Source organism: Pseudophryne corroboree, chromosome 6, assembly GCF_028390025.1.
Source record: "Pseudophryne corroboree isolate aPseCor3 chromosome 6, aPseCor3.hap2, whole genome shotgun sequence".
Classification (NCBI taxonomy): Eukaryota; Metazoa; Chordata; class Amphibia; order Anura; family Myobatrachidae; genus Pseudophryne; species Pseudophryne corroboree.
The window spans coordinates 441,693,290-441,716,309 of record NC_086449.1 but is presented as its reverse complement, the minus strand read 5'-3'; the positions used below and the strand labels follow the sequence as shown (position 1 = coordinate 441,716,309).

Sequence of the window (23,020 nt, the reverse complement as noted above, 5' to 3'; positions counted from 1 at the left end):
AGAAATGATCTCAGAGGACCCATGGCCTCTGCCGCTCAGACAGGACCTGCTGCAGCAGGGGGCCTGTCCGTTCCAAGACGTACCGCGGCTGCGTTTGACGGCATGGCGGTTGAACGCCGGATCCTGAAGGAAAAGGGCATTCCGGAGGAAGTTATCCCTACGCTATTTAAAGCTAGGAAAGAAGTGAACGCAAACCATTATCACCGCATATGGTGGAAATATGTTGCGTGCTGTGAGGCCAGGAAGGCCCCAAAGGAGAAATTTCAGCTAGGTCGATTTCTGCACTTCCTACAGTCAGAGGTGACTATGGGCCTAAAATTGGGTTCCATGAAGGTCCAGATTTCGGCTCTATCGATTTTCTTCCAAAATAGAACTGGCTTCACTGCCTGAAGTTCGGACTTTTGTTAAGGGAGTGCTGCATAGTCAGCCCCCGTTTGTGCCTCCAGTGGCACCGTGGGATCTCAACGTAGTGTTGGATTTCCTGAAGTCGCATTGAGTTGAGCCACTTAAATCCGTGGAGCTACAATACCTCACGTGGAAAGTGGTCATGCTGTGGGCCTTGGCGTCGGCCAGGCGTGTATCAGAATTGGCGGTTTTGTCATGCAAAAGCCCTTATCTGTATTTTATATGGATAAGGCGGAATTGAGGACTTGTTCCCAATTCCTTCCTAAGGTGGTATCAGTTTTTCATGTGAACCAACCTATTGTGGTGCCTGCGGCTACTTGGGACTTGGAGGATTCCAAGTTTTCTGGACGTAGTCAGGGCCCTGAAAAATATATGTTTCCAGGACGGCTGGAGTCAGAAAGACTGACTCGCTATTTATCCTGTATGCACCCAACAAGCTGGGTGCTCCTGCTTCTAAGCAGACTATTGCTCGCTGGATCTGTAGCACGATTCAACTTGCACATTCTGCGGCTGGACTGCCGCACCCTAAATCTGTAAAAGCCCATTCCACGAGGAAAGTGGGCTCTTCTTGGGCGGCTGCCCGAGGGGTCTCGGCTTTACAAATTTGCCGAGCTGTTACTTGGTCGGGGTCAAACACTCTTGCAAGAGTCTACAAGTTTGATACCCTGGCTGAGGAGGACCTAGAGTTTGCTCATCCGGTGCTGCAGAGTCATCCGCACTCTCCCGCCCGATTGGGAGCTTTGGTATAATCCCCATGGTCCTTACGAAGTCCCCAGCATCCACTTAGGATGTTAGAGAAAATAAGATTTTACTCACCGGTAAATCTATTTCTCGTAGTCCGTAGTGGATGCTGGGCGCCCATCCCAAGTGCGGATTGTCTGCAATACTTGTATATAGTTATTGCCTAACTAAAGGGTTATTGTTGAGCCATCTGTTGAGAGGCTCAGTTGTTATCATACTGTTAACTGGGTATTGTATCACGAGTTATACGGTGTGATTGGTGTGGCTGGTATGAGTCTTACCCGGGATTCAAAATCCTTCCTATTTGTGTCAGCTCTTCCGGGCACAGTATCCTAACTGAGGTCTGGAGGAGGGTCTTAGTGGGAGGAGCCAGTGCACACCAGGTAGTCCTAAAGCTTTCTTTAGTTGTGCCCAGTCTCCTGCGGAGCCGCTAATCCCCATGGTACTTACGGAGTCCCCAGCATCCACTACGGACTACGAGAAATAGATTTACCGGTGAGTAAAATCTTATTTTTTATAGCACCTAGCCAGGACGGCTCCTGAACCTCCCCTCCAGCGTCCTCACTAACCTGGGAGGACTGACTGCATTGTTCACATGAGAGAGAACCAGCTACTGAGGGAAAGAATCTGGTATGACATACAGTGCATAACTGGTGTTTTACCATGTACAATATAACACACACACACACACACACACACACACACACACACACACACACACACACACACACACAAGCCTGCCCAAACTGTAAGTGAGGAGACCCAGAGAGAGAGACCAGCACACCCACGCCTAGCAAACTCAGTAAGACTGCAGGTTGCCTGTAACACGGTGGAACACCAGAGTCTTGTCCTTTTTTGGACTCTATAGCATTATATATGCGGCTCTCCCACTTAATTACACCATTGTACCAGCTTTCCTGTGTATCTGGAGTGCCTAGAAGGAACTGTGCATCCCTGCTGCTGCAGCTGTAAGCAGAGGAAGGCGCCAAAATGATGCTGGTCCCGCTCTGGGGTAGCTCTGCACCCCCCAATTTTTATACTGACAATGTCTCCTATGTGGTGTAAAATGAGGTATGAATACCTGTTTTCTCTACCGCTGGCCAGTGTACACAGGGGGTCTATAGCGGACCCTCCAGGGAGCATCCGTATGCCACTCCTGCGATTGTGCCGCAGCGATAACGGGGGACCCCCCTAGCGGGGCCCCCGGTGTGTACTCACCACTCTTCCCACCTTCAGGCTACTGTTAGGGGTGTGCGGTGTGCTGCGATTCAGACCGCTAAGTCGCAGTGCCCCGCTGTACAACAACCTCTCAGGTCGGTGGTCCTGTACCGGGGAAGAGACTCTGATGCCTTAAGAGGCCGGTGACCGCACCCCCCAACTCCCACGGTGCAGGTATGCTGTTGCCCAAACAGCATACAGCAAATAATAAAGTTTAAATCAAACTGAAGAAAAAATCCTCTAGAGCTCCAGAGATGTGCAACCTTTCCTGAGGGCAGATTTTTTAAAACTGGCTGTAGGAGGGGGCATAGAGGGGAGGAACCAGCACACCCAGTGGAAAAAATTTAAAGGGCACCGGCTCCTTTGGACCCAATCTATACCCCATTGTACTAAGTGATCCCCAGTATCTCTTATGGATGCTAAAGAAATGAGGAGAATAGTTTGTGCTGGGTTAATGCAAGACTGAACTGAAACAGATTACTAATTATAGTGTTAAATTCTGCTCACCTGTCCAGGTGTCAGGGCTCGTATCGGCTTCACGATTTGTACCCAAACTGAGCCGTCCTGGTTTAATGTCAATATACAGTCCTCTAAAAGACAAAATAATACATTTTAAAGAAACATTTTAAAAAGGTCTGCGTATAAAAATGCATGAGTCTTGGGCAAGATTGGGTCACGTGGAGTGCGAGTTCCGCTGCCGGCATTCCTACACTATTGCAACTGCAAATCGCACCCTCTGACCCTAACTAAATTCAGCCCTATACTGGTGTTTGAGTGTTCATAACATCGGGAGGGGGGGGGAGATGTCATTCTGAAATGATCGCTCGCTAGCAGTTTTCAGCAGCCGTGAAAACGCATTGTCGCCACACACCAGGGAGTGTATTTTTGCTTTGCAGAAGTGCGAACGCCTGTGCAGCAAAGCGCCTGCAAAAACATTTTGTGCAAAACAAGACCAGCCCTGGACTTACTCTTCGTGTGCGTTGAGTCTAACGTTGGAGGGTTGGCTTTTGACGTCACACACCCGCCTAGCGTTCGCCCAGCCACGCCTGCGTTTTCCCTGGCACACCTGTGTTTTTCTAAGCACTCCCTGAAAATGGTCAGTTGACACCCAGAAACACCCCCTTCCTGTCAATCTTCTTGCGGCCGCCAGTGCAAATGAAAACGTCGCTAGAACCTGTGCAAAACCACAAAGGACTTTGTACCCGTACGTTGCGCGTGTGCATTGCGGTGCATACGCATGCGCAGAAATGCCGATTTTTAGCCTGATCGCTGCGCTGCGAACAACGGCAGCTAGCGATCAACTCGGAATGACCCCCTAGTCAAGTATTAGTGAAACAATTTCCATCCTGCAATCACTTAATATCCAAACTAATGACAGCATATATCCCAAAACTTTCAATGCATTTCAATTTACAATAGACATACTGAATTTTTTTTTAATTCAGACACCAGAGTAGATTTTACTTTAAGGAGTAATAGTCAACAGTATCATATGATTATAGGATGTCCTTTGCAGATAGTTTGTAACGTGTTATATTCTCTATGAATTTGACTAGGAATACTATATAGCGCAGTCAAGCAGAAGGAAATAGAAATCATTGGCAGAGCTTGCTTAGCAGTTTCCATATTCAAGTATGGCTTTAATTATGGTTTAGATGCTTTTTCATGCCCATGGCAATTATAACTTCTCTTCACGCGCTGAACAATGTATCTATTGAAAAAAAAAAAGTTTCAAATACAATGTCTGAGCTAGGTAACAAGACGTGACAGGCAGCGCATTTCTCAGGGATTACAGAGCGCTGTGGGTGCATTTACATCAAGAAACAAGTCCAACAGCATGATACAAAAATAAGAATTTACTTACCGATAATTCTATTTCTCGGAGTCCGTAGTGGATGCTGGGGTTCCTGAAAGGACCATGGGGAATAGCGGCTCCGCAGGAGACAGGGCACAAAAAAGTAAAGCTTTACTAGGTCAGGTGGTGTGCACTGGCTCCTCCCCCTATGACCCTCCTCCAGACTCCAGTTAGGTACTGTGCCCGGACGAGCATACACAATAAGGGAGGCATTTTGAATCCCGGGTAAGACTCATACCAGCCACACCAATCACACCGTACAACTTGTGATCTAAACCCAGTTAACAGTATGACAACAGAAAGGGCCTCTTAAAGATGGCTCCTTAACAATAACCCGAATTAGTTAACAATAACTATGTACAAGTATTGCAGATAATCCGCACTTGGGATGGGCGCCCAGCATCCACTACGGACTCCGAGAAATAGAATTATCGGTAAGTAAATTCTTATTTTCTCTATCGTCCTAAGTGGATGCTGGGGTTCCTGAAAGGACCATGGGGATTATACCAAAGCTCCCAAACGGGCGGGAGAGTGCGGATGACTCTGCAGCACCGAATGAGAGAACTCCAGGTCCTCCTTTGCCAGGGTATCAAATTTGTAAAATTTTACAAACGTGTTCTCCCCCGACCACGTAGCTGCTCGGCAGAGTTGTAATGCCGAGACCCCTCGGGCAGCCGCCCAAGATGAGCCCACCTTCCTTGTGGAGTGGGCTTTTACAGTTTTAGGCTGTGGCAGGCCTGCCACAGAATGTGCAAGTTGAATTGTGTTACAAATCCAACGAGCAATCGACTGCTTAGAAGCAGGTGCGCCCAACTTGTTGGGTGCATACAATATAAACAGCGAGTCAGATTTTCTGACTCCAGCCGTCCTTGCAATGTATATTTTTAAGGCTCTGACAACGTCCAACAACTTGGAGTCCTCCAAGTCGCTAGTGGCCGCAGGCACCACAATAGGTTGGTTCAGATGAAATGCTGATACCACTTTAGGGAGAAAATGCGGACGAGTCCGCAGTTCTGCCCTATCCGAATGGAAGATTAGATAAGGACTTTTATAAGATAAAGCCGCCAATTCAGATACTCTCCTGGCAGAGGCCAGGGCTAGTAACATAGTCACTTTCAATGTGAGATATTTCAAATCCACCTTTTTCAATGGTTCAAACCAATGGGATTTGAGGAAATCTAAAACTACATTTAGATCCCACGGTGCCACCGGAGGCACCACAGGAGGCTGTATATGCAGTACTCCCTTGACAAAAGTCTGGACCTCAGGGACAGAGGCCAATTCTTTTTGGAAGAATATTGACAGGGCCGAAATTTGAACCTTAATGGATCCCAATTTGAGACCCATAGATAATCCTGATTGCAGGAAATGTAGGAAACGACCCAGTTGGAATTCCTCCGTCGGAACCTTCCGATCCTCGCACCACGCTACATATTTTCGCCAAATGCGGTGATAATGTTTCACGGTGACTTCCTTCCGTGCCTTAATCAAGGTAGGAATGACTTCTTCTGGAATGCCTTTCCCTTTTAGGATCTGGCGTTCAACCGCCATGCCGTCAAACGCAGCCGCGGTAAGTCTTGAAAAAGACAGGGACCCTGCTGTAGCAGGTCCCTTCTCAGAGGTAGAGGCCACGGTTCGTCCGTGAGCATCTCTTGAAGTTCCGGATACCAAGTCCTTCTCGGCCAATCCGGAACCACTAGTATTGTTCTTACTCTTCTTTGCCGTATGATCTTCAATACCTTTGGTATGAGCGGCAGAGGAGGAAACACATACACTGACTGGTACACCCAAGGAGTTACCAGTGCGTCCACAGCTATTGCCTGTGGATCTCTTGACCTGGCGCAATATTTGTCCAGTTTCTTGTTGAGGCGAGACGCCATCATGTCTACAATTGGTCTTTCCCAACGGTCTATTAACATGTTGAAGACTTCTGGATGTAGACCCCACTCTCCCGGATGAAGATCGTGTCTGCTGAGGAAGTCTGCTTCCCAGTTGTCCACGCCCGGGATGAACACTGCTGACAGTGCTATCACGTGATTCTCCGCCCAGCGAAGAATCTTGGCAGCTTCTGCCATTGCACTCCTGCTTCTTGTGCCGCCCTGCCTGTTTACATGGGCGACCGCCGTGATGTTGTCCGACTGAATCAACACCGGCTTTCCTTGCAGGAGAAGTTCCGCCTGGCTTAGAGCATTGTAGATTGCTCTTAGTTCCAGAATGTTTATGTGAAGAGACTTTTCCAGACTCGTCCATACTCCCTGGAAGTTTCTTCCTTGTGTGACTGCTCCCCAGCCTCTCAGGCTGGCGTCCGTGGTCACCAGGATCCAATCCTGAATGCCGAATCTGCGGCCTTCTAATAGGTGAGCCTTCTGCAACCACCACAGAAGTGACACCCTTGTCTTTGGTGACAGGGTTATTCGCAGGTGCATCTGCAGATGCGACCCTGACCATTTGTCCAACAGATCCCTTTGGAATATTCTTGCATGGAATCTGCCGAATGGAATTGCTTCGTAAGAAGCCACCATTTTTCCCAGGACTCTTGTGCATTGATGTACTGACACTTTTCCTGGTTTTAGGAGGTTCCTGACCAGATCGGATAACTCCTTGGCTTTTTCCTCTGGAAGGAAAACCTTTTTCTGAACCGTGTCCAGAATCATTCCTAGGAACAGCAGACGAGTTGTCGGGATTAAATGGGATTTTGGAATATTCAGAATCCACCCGTGTTGTCTTAGCACCTCTTGAGATAGTGCTAAAGCTGTCTCCAGCTGTTCTCTGGACCTTGCCCTTATTAGGAGATCGTCCAAGTATGGGATAACTAATACGCCTTTTCTTCGAAGAAGAATCATCATCTCGGCCATTACCTTGGTAAAGACCCGAGGCGCCGTGGACAATCCGAACGGCAGCGTCTGAAACTGATAGTGACAGTTTTGAACAATGAACCTGAGGTACCCCTGGTGTGCGGGGTAAATCGGAACGTGTAGATACGCATCCTTGATGTCCAAGGATACCATAAAGTCCCCTTCTTCCAGGTTCGCTATCACTGCTCTGAGTGACTCCATCTTGAACTTGAACTTTTTTATGTAGAGGTTCAAGGACTTCAGATTTAGAATAGGCCTTACCGAGCCATCCGGCTTCGGTACCACAAATAGAGTGGAATAATACCCCTTTCCTTGTTGTAATAGGGGTACTTTGACTATCACCTGCTGAGCGTACAGCTTGTGAATGGCTTCCAACACCCTCTCCCTTTCGGAAGAGACGGTTGGTAAGGCAGACTTCAGGAAACGATGAGGAGGATCCGTCTCTAATTCCAACCTGTACCCCTGAGATATTATCTGCAGGATCCAGGGGTCTACCTGCGAGTGAGCCCACTGCGCGCTGTAATTTTTGAGACGGCCCCCCACTGTCCCCGAGTCCGCTTGAGAGGCCCCAGCGTCATGCTGAGGTTTTTGCAGGAGCCGGGGAGGGCTTCTGTTCCTGGGAAGGAGCTGCCTGTTGGTGTCTCTTCCCTCTTCCTCTGCCTCGTGGCAGGTACGACAAGCCCTTTGCTCTCTTATTTTTGTAGGAGCGAAAAGGCTGCGGTTGAAAGGTCGGTGCCTTTCTCTGTTGGGGAGTGACTTGAGGTAAAAAAGTGGATTTCCCGGCAGTAGCCGTGGCCACCAAGTCTGATAGACCAACTCCAAATAACTCCTCCCCTTTATACGGCAAAACCTCCATGTGACGTTTTGAATCCGCATCGCCTGTCCACTGTCGTGTCCATAAGGCTCTTCTGGCTGAAATGGACATAGCACTCACCCGAGATGCCAGTGTGCAAATATCCCTCTGTGCATCACGCATATAGATAAATGCATCCTTTATTTGTTCTAACGACAGTAAAACATTGTCCCTATCTAGGGTATCAATATTTTCAATCAGGGATTCTGACCAAACTACTCCAGCACTGCACATCCAGGCAGTTGCTATAGCTGGTCGTAGTATAACACCTGCATGTGTGTATATATTCTTTTGAATAACTTCCATCTTTCTATCTGATGGATCCTTAAGTGCGGCCGTCTCAGGAGAGGGTAACGTCACTTGTTTGGATAAGCGTGTGAGCGCCTTGTCCACCTTAGGGGGTGTTTCCCAGCGCGCCCTAACCTCTGGCGGGAAAGGGTATAATGCCAATAACTTTTTTGAAATTATCAACTTTTTATCAGGAGCAACCCACGCTTCATCACACACGTCATTTAATTCTTCTGATTCAGGAAAAACTGTTTGTAGTTTTTTCACACCATACATAATACCCTGTTTTACGGTATCTGTAGTATCAGCTAAATGTAACGTCTCCTTCATTGCCAAAATCATATAACGTGTGGCCCTACTGGAAAATACGTTTGAATTTCTACCGTCGTCACTGGAATCAGTGCCCGTGTCTGGGTCTGTGTCGACCGACTGAGGCAAAGGGCGTTTTACAGCCCCTGACGGTGTTTGAGGCGCCTGGACAGGCATTAATTGATTGTCCGGCCGCCTCATGTCCTCAACTGACTGTTTAAGGGAAGATAAACCATCACGTAATTCCACAAATAAAGGCATCCATTCTGGTGTCGACCCCCTGGGGGGTGACATCTGCATATTTGGCAATTGCTCCGCCTCCACACCAATATCGTCCTCATACATGTCGACACCACGTACCGACACACACCGCAAACTCACAGGGAATGCTCTAATGAAGACAGGACCCACTAGCCCTTTTGGGGAGACAGAGGGAGAGTCTGCCAGCACACACCACAAAGCGCTATATATACAAGGGATATCCTTATATTAAGTGCTCCCTTATAGCTGCTTTAATATATATATATATAGCCATTAATGTGCCCCCCCTCTCTGTTTTACCCTGTTTCTGTAGTGCAGTGCAGGGGAGAGACCTGGAAGCCGTTCTGACCAGCGGAGCTGTGACAGAAAATGGCGCCGTGTGCTGAGGAGATAGGCCCCGCCCCTTTTTCGGCGGGTTCTTCTCCCGCTATTTTTCCAGTCAGGCAGGGGTTAAATATCTCCATATAGCCCCTATGGGCTATATGTGAGGTATTTTTAGCCTTGTATAAGGTTTATATTTGCCTCTCAGAGCGCCCCCCCCCAGCGCTCTGCACCCTCAGTGACTGCCCAGTGAAGTGTGCTGAGAGGAAAATGGCGCACAGCTGCAGTGCTGTGCGCTACCTTATGAAGACTGAGGAGTCTTCAGCCGCCGGTTTCCGGACCTCTTCACGCTTCAGCATCTGCAAGGGGGTCGGCGGCGCGGCTCCGGGACCGGACTCCACGGCTGGGCCTGTGTTCGATCCCTCTGGAGCTAATGGTGTCCAGTAGCCAAGCAGCAAATCCACTCTGCATGCAGGTGAGTTTACTACTTTCCCCCTAAGTCCCACGTTGCAGTGATCCTGTTGCCAGCAGGACTCACTGTAAAGAAAAAAACCTAAACTAAACTTTCTCTAAGCAGCTCTTTAGGAGAGCCACCTAGATTGCACCCTTCTCGTTCGGGCACAAAATCTAACTGGAGTCTGGAGGAGGGTCATAGGGGGAGGAGCCAGTGCACACCACCTGACCTAGTAAAGCTTTACTTTTTTGTGCCCTGTCTCCTGCGGAGCCGCTATTCCCCATGGTCCTTTCAGGAACCCCAGCATCCACTTAGGACGATAGAGAAAACTTGCTAAGTACGCCTATAATCACACAGACATGCTAGCCAAAGTTATCCAGCAACACTACAGGCAAAAGCTAATTGCAGAGCACAGCATGCAGGAAACAAGATGTTCATGTTATCATTTGTAAGAGATTTAAATGTAAAATTAATTTTATTTATATAGCGCTCTTTCTCCAACAGAACTCAAGGCGCTTTACTGACATCAAAAACAATGTACAGTACATTAAGTTCCCAGGCAGTGCTCTCACAAGCTCAATGCACTGCACTTCCTTCACGGACACCGTAATGTGAGCCTTTGTGCATACCTCCCAACTGTCCCGATTTTCGCGGGACAGTCCCGTTTTTTGGGGACTGTCCCGCTGTCCCACCCGCGGGCCGCAGTGTCCCGCTGTGGAGGGTGGAGGGGGGGGGGGCAGTTGGGCGGCTCTGTCACTCGCTGCCCTGCTTAGTAGAGCAGCGGTGAATAGACACTGTGTGCATGCGCACAGTGTCTATTCAGTGCAGACAGAGGGAGAGGAGGCATGCCAGCAGCTCACAGAGCGCTGGACATGCCCCCTCAGTGACGAAAATGGGGGCGTGGCCCGCGATCGCGGGGCCCTCCCGCGACGCCACACCCCTTTTCGCAGGCCACACCCCTTTTCCGGGAGCGCGCGTGTATCCCTCCTTCAAAAGATCAAAAGTTGGGAGGTATGTTTTGTGTAGTGTGCAGAGATCCAATACATGCATTCACAAATACTTCCAGGTAATTAGTTGGGTCTTCTGTGAGATATATAGTGTATATATGCAGTATATATATATATATATATATATACACACACACAGTATATATATATATATATATATATATATATATATATATATATATATATATATATATATATATATAAAATCTATCAGATGCTGAAAAACATGCATCCTTCTTATAGTTGGAGTAAAAAATTTTTTTTTAGACAAAACTAAGTTTAGGTCAACAGTACTTTATTCTAAGTTGTCTGGTACATGGAACTAATTCGATTCGGAACGACAATACACGCATACACATGAAGCACGCTGCAATAAGACAAATGTGTCTACTATAAACTCACCTAGCGCCATCTGGTGTTGAAATCTAAAATGACATTCTATAATCTTGTTTTGCACCAGCTCTGCAGGAGGGTTTCCGGAGAGCCAGTGCACTCGATCAGTTTGCAGTTGATCAGTGAACAAAGCTGGGTGATCTCTAGATGGAGCCTTAAATAAGAAGAGAAAATAAGTAAATGGTACACGTCAATGATTGCCTGAAGTCTGGTTATTTGATGGAACATGGGTCATTACAGTAAGGCATACTTGCCTACCTGACCCTCTCCATGAGGGAGAAAATGCTCTGTTCCTGGACTTTCCTGATAGTGTATGATTGCCATCACCTGTGGTGAGCTAGTTAATTGATAAGAAAGGTGTTTCACCACAGGTGATGGCAATCATACATTACCAGGAAAGTCCAGGAACAGAGCATTTTCTCCCTCATGGAGAGGGTCAGGTAGGCAAGTATGTAGTAAGGGGATATTTTCTGTGCTATGCACAAGTAGCTAGGTAGCTTGGTTGAATAGATATTTACAATGGGCCTAATTCCGAGTTGATCGCAGCAGAAAACTTGTTAGCAGTTGGGCAAAACCATGTGCACTGCAGGGTAAGCAGATATAACATGTGCAGAGAGAGTTAGATTTGGGTGGGGCGTGTTCAAACTGAAATCTAAATTGCAGTGTAAAAATAAAGCAGCCATAATTTACCCTGCACAGGAACAAAATAACCCATCCACATTTAACTCTCTCTGCACATGTTGTATCTGCCACACCTGCAGTGCACATGGTTTTGCCCAATTGCTAACATACTTGCTGCTGCGATCAACTCAGAATTACCCCCAATGTGGGCTGTGTGAGGCTGCCAACAAAGCAACCTATAATGATGACAACTTCTTAGGTTTTTTTAAATGTTATGTAAATGAAAACATGTTTATACATTTATGCAGTATGGGGGACCTTGTGGTTATGGGTTAAATGATGAAAATAGCACTATAGGTGTGGATTTGTATGCTACCTAGTATCTGCATGGTTTTCATTCCATAGTCCAATAATATACTGGTCAGTTACTTGGCTTCTGGCAAAACAGACGTGTGTGTGTGTTTACATATTCTCAGTACAGTGTATGACTGACACTAGAATGCACTATGAAAAAAATAATAATAATAAATATATATGTTCACTAGTGTAACATTTACTGTAAATTATGAAGATATTAGAAGTCACGGAGCAACAAGATCATATTACAGGTGATTTACTCGCTGTAATTTGCAGTAATGGGTATGCTACTCCTTATATATGAGTACATACATACTGTACCACACTGACACAGGCAGAGTCACAACCTGACACATACATGGTCATATCCCCACAGTTATCAGCAGCAACCTGTACCCTACACTTTAATGCACTCCCCCATCTGCACTTCATGATCTCAGGCCTGTAACAGGATTTAATGTCTTTATACTGGTAGGTGTTGTTACCAATTACAAGAGCAGATTCTTGAGCTCCTCTTTGAACCAGGCAGAATATTTTATTATTCTGACAGGACCATGATTCCTTCTCCCAGAGTTACAGCACTGCAGTGGAAAGTAAATTCAATGAGAAGTGTGGAGTTGCCTAATCTAGTCACTGCGCTAGGTGTGGAGTTGCCTAATCTAGTCACTGCGCTAGGTGTGGAGTTGCCTAATCTAGTCACTGCGCTACGTGTGGAGTTGCCTAATCTAGTCACTGCGCTACGTGTGGAGTTGCCTAATCTAGTCACTGCGCTACGTGTGGAGTTGCCTAATCTAGTCACTGCGCTACGTGTGGAGTTGCCTAATCTCGTCACTGCGCTACGTGTGGAGTTGCCTAATCTAGTCACTGCGCTACGTGTGGAGTTGCCTAATCTAGTCACTGCGCTAGGTGTGGAGTTGCCTAATCTAGTCACTGCGCTAGGTGTGGAGTTGCCTAATCTAGTCACTGCGCTAGGTGTGGAGTTGCCTAATCTAGTCACTGCGCTAGGTGTGGAGTTGCCTAATCTAGTCACTGCGCTAGGTGTGGAGTTGCCTAATCTAGTCACTGCGCTAGGTATCGAGTTGCCTAATCTAGTCACTGCGCTAGGTGTGGAGTTGCCTAATCTAGTCACTGCGCTACGTGTGGCGTTGCCTAATCTAGTCACTGCGCTACGTGTGGAGTTGCCTAATCTAGTCACTGCGCTAGGTATGGAGTTGCCTAATCTAGTCACTGCGCTAGGTATGGAGTTGCCTAATCTAGTCACTGCGCTAGGTATGGAGTTGCCTAATCTAGTCACTGCGCTAGGTATGGAGTTGCCTAATCTAGTCACTGCGCTAGGTATGGAGTTGCCTAATCTAGTCACTGCGTTACGTGTGGAGTTGCCTAATCTAGTCACTGCGCTAGGTGTGGAGTTGCCTAATCTAGTCACTGCGCTACGTGTGGAGTTGCCTAATCTAGTCACTGCGCTAGGTTTGGAGTTGCCTAATCTAGTCACTGCGCTAGACAACACAAGTTGATTAAAAAGTTTATTAAAAAATGACATGAAACAATGTTTTGTGGTCCTTCTGTTACAGAGGAATTGTATTACCAAACACAGGGTTCAGTTGGAGATCTAGTTCTGCAAGAGCTGGAAATATTCCCAACATACAGGTACTAATCTTTAAGTATATCCGTACACCACTAGCTGCAGATCTTTTTTATGGTCACCTTTTTCATTTAGCACCTACATATTATGAAGTGCTTTATGCATATACTGTAAGATTACAGTAGCTAATTGCAATATAAACTTACTACACTCTGCTCTAACTACTGGGTGTTGGTTTTCAAAAACAACTGTAGGAATTGCAAACTAGGGGATACATTTATCAATTATCGGGTTTCAGACCCTATCACGAGAGTTTCTTATCAAATACCACATGCAAGCCCGTCCCTGTGATGTATTTGGAGTAAAGTGGTCTCTTCACAAACCTATCGGGACTCCTGCGCGTCTACTGACCATGCATGTGCAGCAGCCACTGTCAGGGAGGGTTCCAAGTATCTTTCCAACACCCGCAAACATTGGGGCAGATGTATTAACCTGGAGAAGGCATAAGGAAGTGATAAACCAGTGATATGTGCAAGGTGATAAAGGCACCAGCCAATCAGATCCTGTTAATTTACATATTGGAGCTGATTGGCTGGTGCCTTTATCACCTTGCACATATCACTGGTTTATCACTTCCTTATGCCTTTTCCAGGTTAATACATCTGCCCCACTATTTGATAAACAGGCTCATAGGGGAGACAACGAATAATGTAAAGACAGGAAAAAAAATAATAATTCCAAGGTGCAAAATCACTTTACAAAGTGGAAACATCACCTATACAAGTTGCGGTCTCACAGGTCTACAATTCAATTAATGCCTATGGTGCTTGGCTTGCTCTACAACTTGTGTAAATATATTTTAAGGCTGTAACTTCTTGACCCTGAGTATTCATGTACTTGTTTCACTTTGTAACTAAACACTTCCCTAAGGAATAAAAGCAACCTGGCACAGGTTTTACCAGTTACACCAGCAATTGTACAACTTCCCAGATCCAGTGGACTTCACCATCCTAACCAGAGTGACAACATTCGGGGCATTTTTTTTTTTTTTATTGTGTACATTTTTATCGAAACAATCATACACAAGTACATTAAACGTAAACATGTACTGCTAAAAGAAAAGGTGCATACACACGGTGAGATTCGGGCTTACTCCAATTCTCACTATGCGACAGGGACTAGGTCGGTATCGCAAGCATATAATGACTGTGCTTGCGATACTAGCTTTGTCCGATTTTGGCTAAGTCTCAATTTTGACTATCTTTTACATGAGATAGTCAAAATTGACTTTCCTGTACAGTCTATCAAGGCATGCGATTTGCATCAGGATCGCAAGGTGACTTTCACCTTGCGATCTGCACTAACTTTCTTTGCGATTTTGACTATATAGTCAAAATCGCAAAGAAATATCTCACAGTGTGTACACACCTTAAGAAGTATCTGATAATTTGTGTTCATACCTCAATGTATATAGTGTCATAAAGGTGATGACAAGACAAAAATACGCAGCAACATCGCATCAGAAATTGATGAACACATGGGTGGTGTAACACATTGGGGGATATTCAATTGTTTGAAATGTCAGTTGGGTGTCTGTTTTTTCCTATCTAATAGACAGGAAAAAACAGACACCCAACTGACTTTTCAAACATTTGAATTCCCCCTAGTGTGTCTAATCTCAGAATAGGATTGGTGCATATCATAAAGAATAAAGTTAATTACTACATTAGGATTAGAATAACAAACCACTGTACTCCCATATAAAACCTCGCTCACCTCCCTCCCTACAGCATCAATTCCCCAGATGTATTCCATCTATCCCATTTAACATACTATTTGGACATCGCACCTCTAGACCTAAACATTAGCCTCTCCAGTCCAGAGATATCAGTGACCAAAGATCTCCATTGAGAGATGTTAGGTGCTTTGGGTGAAAACCACTTCCTCGCTATCAGAACCTTCGCCCTAGTGGTTAAGCATAAGACATAACATTAGGGGCATCAGTACATAATTGATATATACACTGCTCAAAAAAAATAAAGGGAACACTAAAATAACACATCCTAGATCTGAATGAATGAAATATTCTTATTAAATACTTTGTTCTTTACATAGTTGAATGTGCTGACAACAAAATCACACAAAAATTATCAATGGAAATCAAATTTATTAACCCATGGAGGTCTGGATTTGGAGTCACACTCAAAATTAAAGTGGAAAAACACACTACAGGCTGATCCAACTTCGATGTAATGTCCTTAAAACAAGTCAAAATGAGGCTCAGTAGTATGTGTGGCCTCCACGTGCCTGTATGACCTCCCTACAACGCCTGGGCATGCTCCTGATGAGGTGGCGGATGGTCTTCTGAGGGATCTCCTCCCAGACCTGGACTAAAGCATCCGCCAACTCCTGGACAGTCTGTGGTGCAACGTGGCGTTGGTGGAGGGAGCGAGACATGATGTCCCAGATGTGCTCAATTGGATTCAGGTCTGGGGAACGGGCGGGCCAGTCCATAGCATCAATGCCTTCGTCTTGCAGGAACTGCTGACACACTCCAGCCACATGAGGTCTAGCATTATCTTGCATTAGGAGGAACCCAGGGCCAACCGCACCAGCATATGGTCTCACAAGGGGTCTGAGGATCTCATCTCGGTACCTAATGGCAGTCAGGCTACCTCTGGCGAGCACATGGAGGGCTGTGCGGCCCCCCAAAGAAATGCCACCCCACACCATTACTGACCCACTGCCAAACCGGTCATGCTGGAGGATGTTGCAGGCAGCAGAACGTTCTCCTTGGCGTATCCAGACTCTGGCACGTCTGTCACATGTGCTCAGTGAGAACCTGCTTTCATCTGTGAAGAGCACAGGGCGCCAGTCTTTGTGTTCTCTGGCAAATGCCAAACGTCCTGCACGGTGATGGGCTGTAAGCACAACCCCCACCTGTGGACGTCGGGCCCTCATACCACCCTCATGGAGTCTGTTTCTGATCGTTTGAGTAGACACATGCACATTTGTGGCTTGCTGGAGGTCATTTTGCAGGGATCTGGCAGTGCTCCTCTTGTTCCTCCTTGCACAAAGGCGGAGGTAGCGGTCCTGCTGCTGGGTTGTTGCCCTCCTACGGCCTCCTCCACGTCTCCTAATGTACTGGCCTGTCTCCTGGTAGCGCCTCCATGCTCTGGACACTACGCTGACAGACACAGCAAACCTTCTTGCCACAGCTCACATTGATGTGCCATCCTGGATGAGCTGCACTACCTGAGCCACTTGTGTGGGTTGTAGACTCCGTCTCATGCTACCACTAGAATGAAAGCACCGCCAGCTTTCAAAAGTGACCAAAACATCAGCCAGAAAGCATAGGAGCTGAGAAGTGGTCTGTGGTCACCACCTGCAGAACAACTCCTTTATTGGGGGTGTCTTGCTAATTGCCTATAATTCCCACCTGTTGTCTATTCCATTTGCACAACAGCATGTGAAATTGATTGTCAATCAGTGTTGCTTCCTAAGTGGACAGTTTGATTTCACAGAAGTGTGATTGACTTGGAGTTACATTGTGTTGTTTAAGTGTTCCCTTTATTTTTTTGAGCAGTGTATATACATATATATATATATATACATAGGATTGTCATATATTGTAAGTCACACCCAGGATTAAAACCCATGACCTGTTACACTGAAGGCAGACACCCTACAGATAGAGCTATTTACGCTCGCAGAATAACCATAGAAAAGAGAAAGACAAAATGACAGTAACGCAAGGAAACCTTGCAGTCAGGTCCGAAGGACACCAAGCCACCCGGAACCACTCGTAAAACCAGTGGTATAACCACACCGCCGGAAGAGAGCAGTGCAGGGTGGGCGTCCAGTGTCTCCTTTGGACTCAGAGAAAGGGATTTATCGGTAAGTACTAAAATCCTGTTTTCTCTATCATCCATAGGGGACGCCGGAGTATAGTACCATGGGGATGTCCCAGAGCTTCCCAAACGGGCGGGAGAGCACTGAGAATTCCTGAAAACTGCACAGTCAAGCCGAAACTCAAGGTCACAACTGAGAGAACTGTGGAGCTTGACAAAAGGATATCAGTCAACCTAAGATGCAGTATGACCCAGAGGCACCCAATATATAAAAATAAACCACCAAGATAACTGCCAGATATCATGTCGAGGCTGGCCGGGAAGTTATTGAAACAAAGGTGGAGCCATGATGTTATTCAAAGACTGAAGCCACACTCGTGACCTGAAAGCATATAGACTGCAGAGACTAGCCAGGATTGCAACACTGCAAGGTCAATCAAAATCCGAAGACCAAGAGTATGCACCCCAGGCAACATATGCTGTCTGCTAGTATAGGAGTGGCTGGACTAAAGGTGGCAACATGCTGATCCACCGGAGTACCCCGCATTCCATCACCACACCTTTAACAGCCAATCTGTCAAACGTAGGTGCCAGAACAAGCCCGAATGCAAAGGCAACATACCAGGGTTGCCCGCAAGAAAGATCAGCAGATCTGGAGACCGAGACCTGCGAGGCGAGACCAAAATATTAGTCCGAAACAAACATATTTTGTTTACACTGCTTGAGTAAACAGGGAAGGAGCAGAAAAGGCAGGTGACACCTAAGGGCCCTAAGGGATGGTCGTATTTAAAGCCAACCAACTCTCCAAGAAGTAGAGAACAACTGAGCCGAGCACCGAGCAAAGTGAAACCCTAGCGCTCAAAAAGAGTATCCAATGGAGTCCACACGTTAAGAACTAAAGTCACTGTATGTACTGAGACTCGAGTAAAGCATCCCACATATATATCCGTGAGTAAACAGAGGCATTAATCAAATTCTTCAGAAAATGCCTAGAGTAATAAGTCATCCAGATAAGGGATGAAGCCTATGAGTTGAGATCACAGATGAGCAACTCCTGTGGCCTGGAAAGACGCCCCCTGAGTAACTGGGCGTTCAGTAAGAAACATGTTAAAATTAGGAAGATGACAAAATGACTACAAACCCTAGTAACTGAAGAAGAATCTTTCAAAAGGGAACAAGGAGGAAGGTCCAAAGATATTTAGGAGTTCCTCCTACCTCAAGTCTAAACTGGGACGTAAACCCTCAGTTCAGGGGCATTTCTAGAGAGGCCCATGTGAAGGCTCCAGCTGGCCCCCCTCCTCTCTAGCCTCCAGAGCTGTGAAGACTCTGCACACTAGGGGCCCTAGGGGACCCTAACGCTGTCCCAGAGTCTACAGCACAGGTGAAGATCTCCGGGAAAATGGCCATTTTCCCAGTGATTTACCTACTGCGAATACGTGAAACACCGGGAAAATGGCATCACGCCATTTTCCCAGTGATTTCGGAAGCGCTGATGCTGTGCCGCGGGACTATGGTGGGTAAGTATTTTTATTAATGGGTGCAGGGTGTGCGGTGTGGGCCCCCCTGGACTCCCGGGGGCCGTGCCTCAGTTCCATAATCGACTGTGACCTTAACACGTCCCTATACCGTTTGGAGGTCCTGATAAGTTTATCCTGAACTTTAAAAAAAAAACGGGATGTAACCTGAATTCTTGGAGTCTGAAGTAGTGTCATAATACTCAGGAACTTTTACGCCAACCGACTGGAATGACGTTGCTAAGAGAAGTCAGGTGGCTGAAATGTGACTATACCTTGCCTGTAAGCAATTGATACATATGACTACTGAATGTGGAGGCCTTAACCCAATCGTGAAAAGGAGTCAAGAAACCCCTTCCACACTGCGATCATCCAGTTAATATGTTAGGGAATGCTAGTTGCCAATGGACTCTACTCTACCTAGAGAACCCGAATGTACCCATAATCTGTACCTCTATACCAAATTATAGACATATATATGTAGGTGTGTGTGTGTGTGTGTGTGTGTGTGTGTGTGTGTGTGTGTGTGTGTACGCACACACATATACACCCCTACAACCACATCTGCACATACATATATTTAACCAGTGAACAAGGACGGTGCAGACGAACCTCCTTGCTGGACAGGAAACGGAATACTACGATATCGCAGTCTTCCATCCATAAATAGGGGAGAGGACTGGCAACCATCAATGGATGGCAAAGTGCTGGCCGAAGTTTCTGTCAACAGTGTTCATTCTTCCCTAACCTGTAGGAATAGGAGGTAGACATATACATATATAATGACTTACACAGATATGTAATGTATATGTTCTATATAAATGGAAGGTAATAGCAGGGAAGAATATAACACAAAGTGTCAATTTCTCCCTTCATGATACTCCTCACCTTACCAGTAAACCAACTCCTGGGAGCAAAATGAAACTGCTCTTTACAGCCTCCAAGCTTCCGTTATTAGGCAGCCTCATCTTTAATGGGCTCAAAACACTGCATGTGCTTAAGTGGAAAAAATCCTGCCCTAAGCCTGTCCGTGAAAGGCCTAGCTCCGGAGGCGTATCCGGAAACTAGAAACGCCTCTCAGACGTCTATTTGAGCTGTACAGAATCACAATTTTGTGAAAACCAGAACAGAAGGTAAGGGATGGAACATACAGTACCTCAAATTATCTTCTATATAACTACCTGTCTAATCAGGTTTTGATGAGCTTCAAATACTTTCCTGTTCTTTGTAGCTAAATGCAGCTGGGCGGAGAAAACCGACTTGATCACAGTCAAGTGGACACTCCGTCAGATGTCTGCATTGTAGGAATCTGTGGGAAATGAAGGTTATTAGAAACAATACAGACTAGAATACACCTTAGTGAATTTTCCCAGGTACAGCGCACAGCCTGCTGTTGTTGCCATAAGAATTATTGAATTTTATAAAACCCAAATCTGAGACTACGTAACTTCTTTATAGACGTGTTGGATTCAAATTACACAGGTACACCGGTCTAAAGGTGTAATATTAGGTCAATGCACACACATATATATATATATATATAGAGAGAGAGAGAGAGAGAGAGAGAGAGAGAGAGAGAGAGAAATATATAAAATATCAATATAAATCCCCATGATAGAGGCGTATCAGATAAGAACATATAGTAAATAGGGAGGGTATCTTACTGCACAGGTCTGATATTTGTATATATCAAAATTAATCCCACATATAAATTAGTCCAGAAAGGACCATATCTCGCAGTGGTTGTGCTCCCATAGAGTAACAAGTACTATAGAAAAGAGAAGAGGAACACCTACAGGCTAAGACTCTGAAATGGTCGAGCACTCATTGGGCCTCATTCAGCCAGATCGTATGCTTGCTTTTTTTTGCAGCGGTGTGATCGGGTCTGAACTGCGCATGCACTGCAATGCGCAGGCATGTCGGCGAAGGGGATTGCCGGACAGCGACGGATTTTTATGAAGAAAGCAATCGCACCGGCGATCGCAAGAAGATTGACAGGAAGAGGCCGTTTGTGGGTGGTAACTGACCGTTTTTAAGGAGTGTCCAGGAGAACGCAGGCGTGCCCAGCCGTTCGGAAGGCGGGTTTCTGACGTTGGCATCGCTCTGGATTGTCGCAGCGGCTAAGTAAGTCCTGGGCTGTGCAGAGACTGCACAAACTTTTGTTTATGCAGCTCTCTGCACATCCGATCGCACCCCTGCACACCGATTACCCCCTCCCCCTGTAGGCGGCGATAACCTGGTCGCTGCAGTGCAAGAATCGTCTGCTTGAGACCAGGTATGAATGAGGGCCATTCATTGGTAATCACAGTATCTATACACATAATTAAAACATAACTTTTATTACTACCAATAAAATAATCATAGGCAAAATATAAAGGACAATACAAGGACATACACTGTGAAAATACAATAATATTAAAAGATGTCCAGGCTCTGTTGCCATCCCCATATGAAAAACAAACCAAGTATTTATGTACTGTTCAATATGCTGTAAATACAGTGCTGGAATAGAGATAGGCAGGCAGGACTCGTTAAAACATTTTCGGAAGTCTGCTGTCCCCCATTTGTCAAAACATTGAATGGGAGGATGAGAGATTGCTACTACTGCTAGTCCTCAAAAAATTAGTAGGGTCAAAGTTCAAGGCAACCATTCCTTTCTGCTGTTGGCTGTTGATAAACATCAGCGCAGCCAATGAGAAAATTACTAGGCAAGCCTCTATTTAACTGAAAATAGGAGAAGGTCCAGCAGATACAATGTAATGGAGGAATAACACTTTTAGACACCGTTAGTCGGCATCATAACATTAAAGACAAATTGTCTCTTATTTGCGGCTAACCTGTTATTCCTATATTAATCCACCAGATCAAATACAATCACATGCAATAATATGCAGTTTGGCAGACAAAGCAGTCTCTCTCAACCAGGCTGTATAGTGCCCTAGATAATCATCTCTATGCTGGGTCGTGCAAAAGGTATAATGAGAGCTGCAGTTTGTTTCAACAATAGAAATATTGGGGGGCGTGGCTTCGGTGGACATGGAGTAGCATACAGGCTGTGTCTCTCCAGCTTTAATATCCCGCTCTCTCATCCTATGTCCCCCCTGGGCCTGAAAACTACCCAAATGCCTGCCTAAAGGTGTGAAGGAGCCCGTGTTGTTTTGGGACCCGCTCGTTCCTTTCCCACTACGGCCGGACCGTTTATGTGTGCAGATATCCTGGGCCTGCTGAGACACGTGGGACGCCGCTCTCCAGTCTCCCCGCGCTGTCCGGCCGCTGCCCTGCATGCCGCCTGTCTCCATACCTCCTGCAGCCCTGAATGTTGATCTGAAGCCGGGAGGGCGCCGGTGTGAGCTCCGTCTGCCTCTGCCTGTGCTTGGGTGAGTGTCTGCCGGGTCTCCTGCTGTGACGCTGCCACGTGTCCCGCTACAGCTCTCCTTCTCCCTGCGGCTCTGGCCTCTGCCCTCCGGCTCCCCTGTTCTGCATTAACCCCTGGACAGCGCGACATTACTACCACTACGGCTGTGTCTCCTTGTGATTCCCTGCTTCTGTGGTCGTCTGGTTAGTGGCTCCCGCTGTAGGTCTATTGGTAGGCTCTGGTGGTGTGCTAGCCGCCACCATCTTGCCACTGGCCTCCTGTTTGGCTTGTATTCATAACTCACCGATGGCTAATTCTATGCAGCAAGTCCTTCAGGCAATTCTTGCCTCTACACCAGGGGTGGGCAATTATTTCAGCTGGGGGGCCGCTTAACACTTCCAGCGAATATTCGAGGGCCACACAGAAAATACTCAAAAAGAGATCCCTTTTTACACATTACGGCAGACAGCGTCCCCCTTATTACACATTACGGCAGACAGCGTCCCCCTTTTTACACATTACGACAGACAGCGTCCCCTTTTTACAGATTACGACAGACAGCACCCCCATTTTTATAATTACGGCAGACAGCGCCCCCCTTTTTATACATTACGGCAGATAGCGCCCCCGTTTTTATACATTACGGCAGACAGCGCCCCCGTTTTTATACATTACGGTAGACAGCGCCCCCGTTTTTATACATTACGGCAGACAGCGCCCCCGTTTTTATACATTACGGCAGACAACGCCTCCGTTTTTATACATTATGGCAGACAGTCC

At 46.4% G+C, this 23,020-nt stretch overlaps 1 protein-coding gene across 1 annotated transcript in view; it reads right to left on the bottom strand.

Annotated features, from left to right (window-relative positions):
• Positions 1-23,020, bottom strand: part of TRMU (tRNA mitochondrial 2-thiouridylase) — a 167,364-nt gene that overhangs the window by 34,126 nt on the left and 110,218 nt on the right. The window contains exons 9-10 of the mRNA XM_063927108.1: positions 10,970-11,114; positions 2,872-2,954 (exon numbers count right to left, since the gene is read on the bottom strand). Of these exons, the coding sequence (XP_063783178.1) occupies positions 2,872-2,954; positions 10,970-11,114 (228 nt within the window). The remainder of the gene's footprint in view (positions 1-2,871; positions 2,955-10,969; positions 11,115-23,020) is intronic.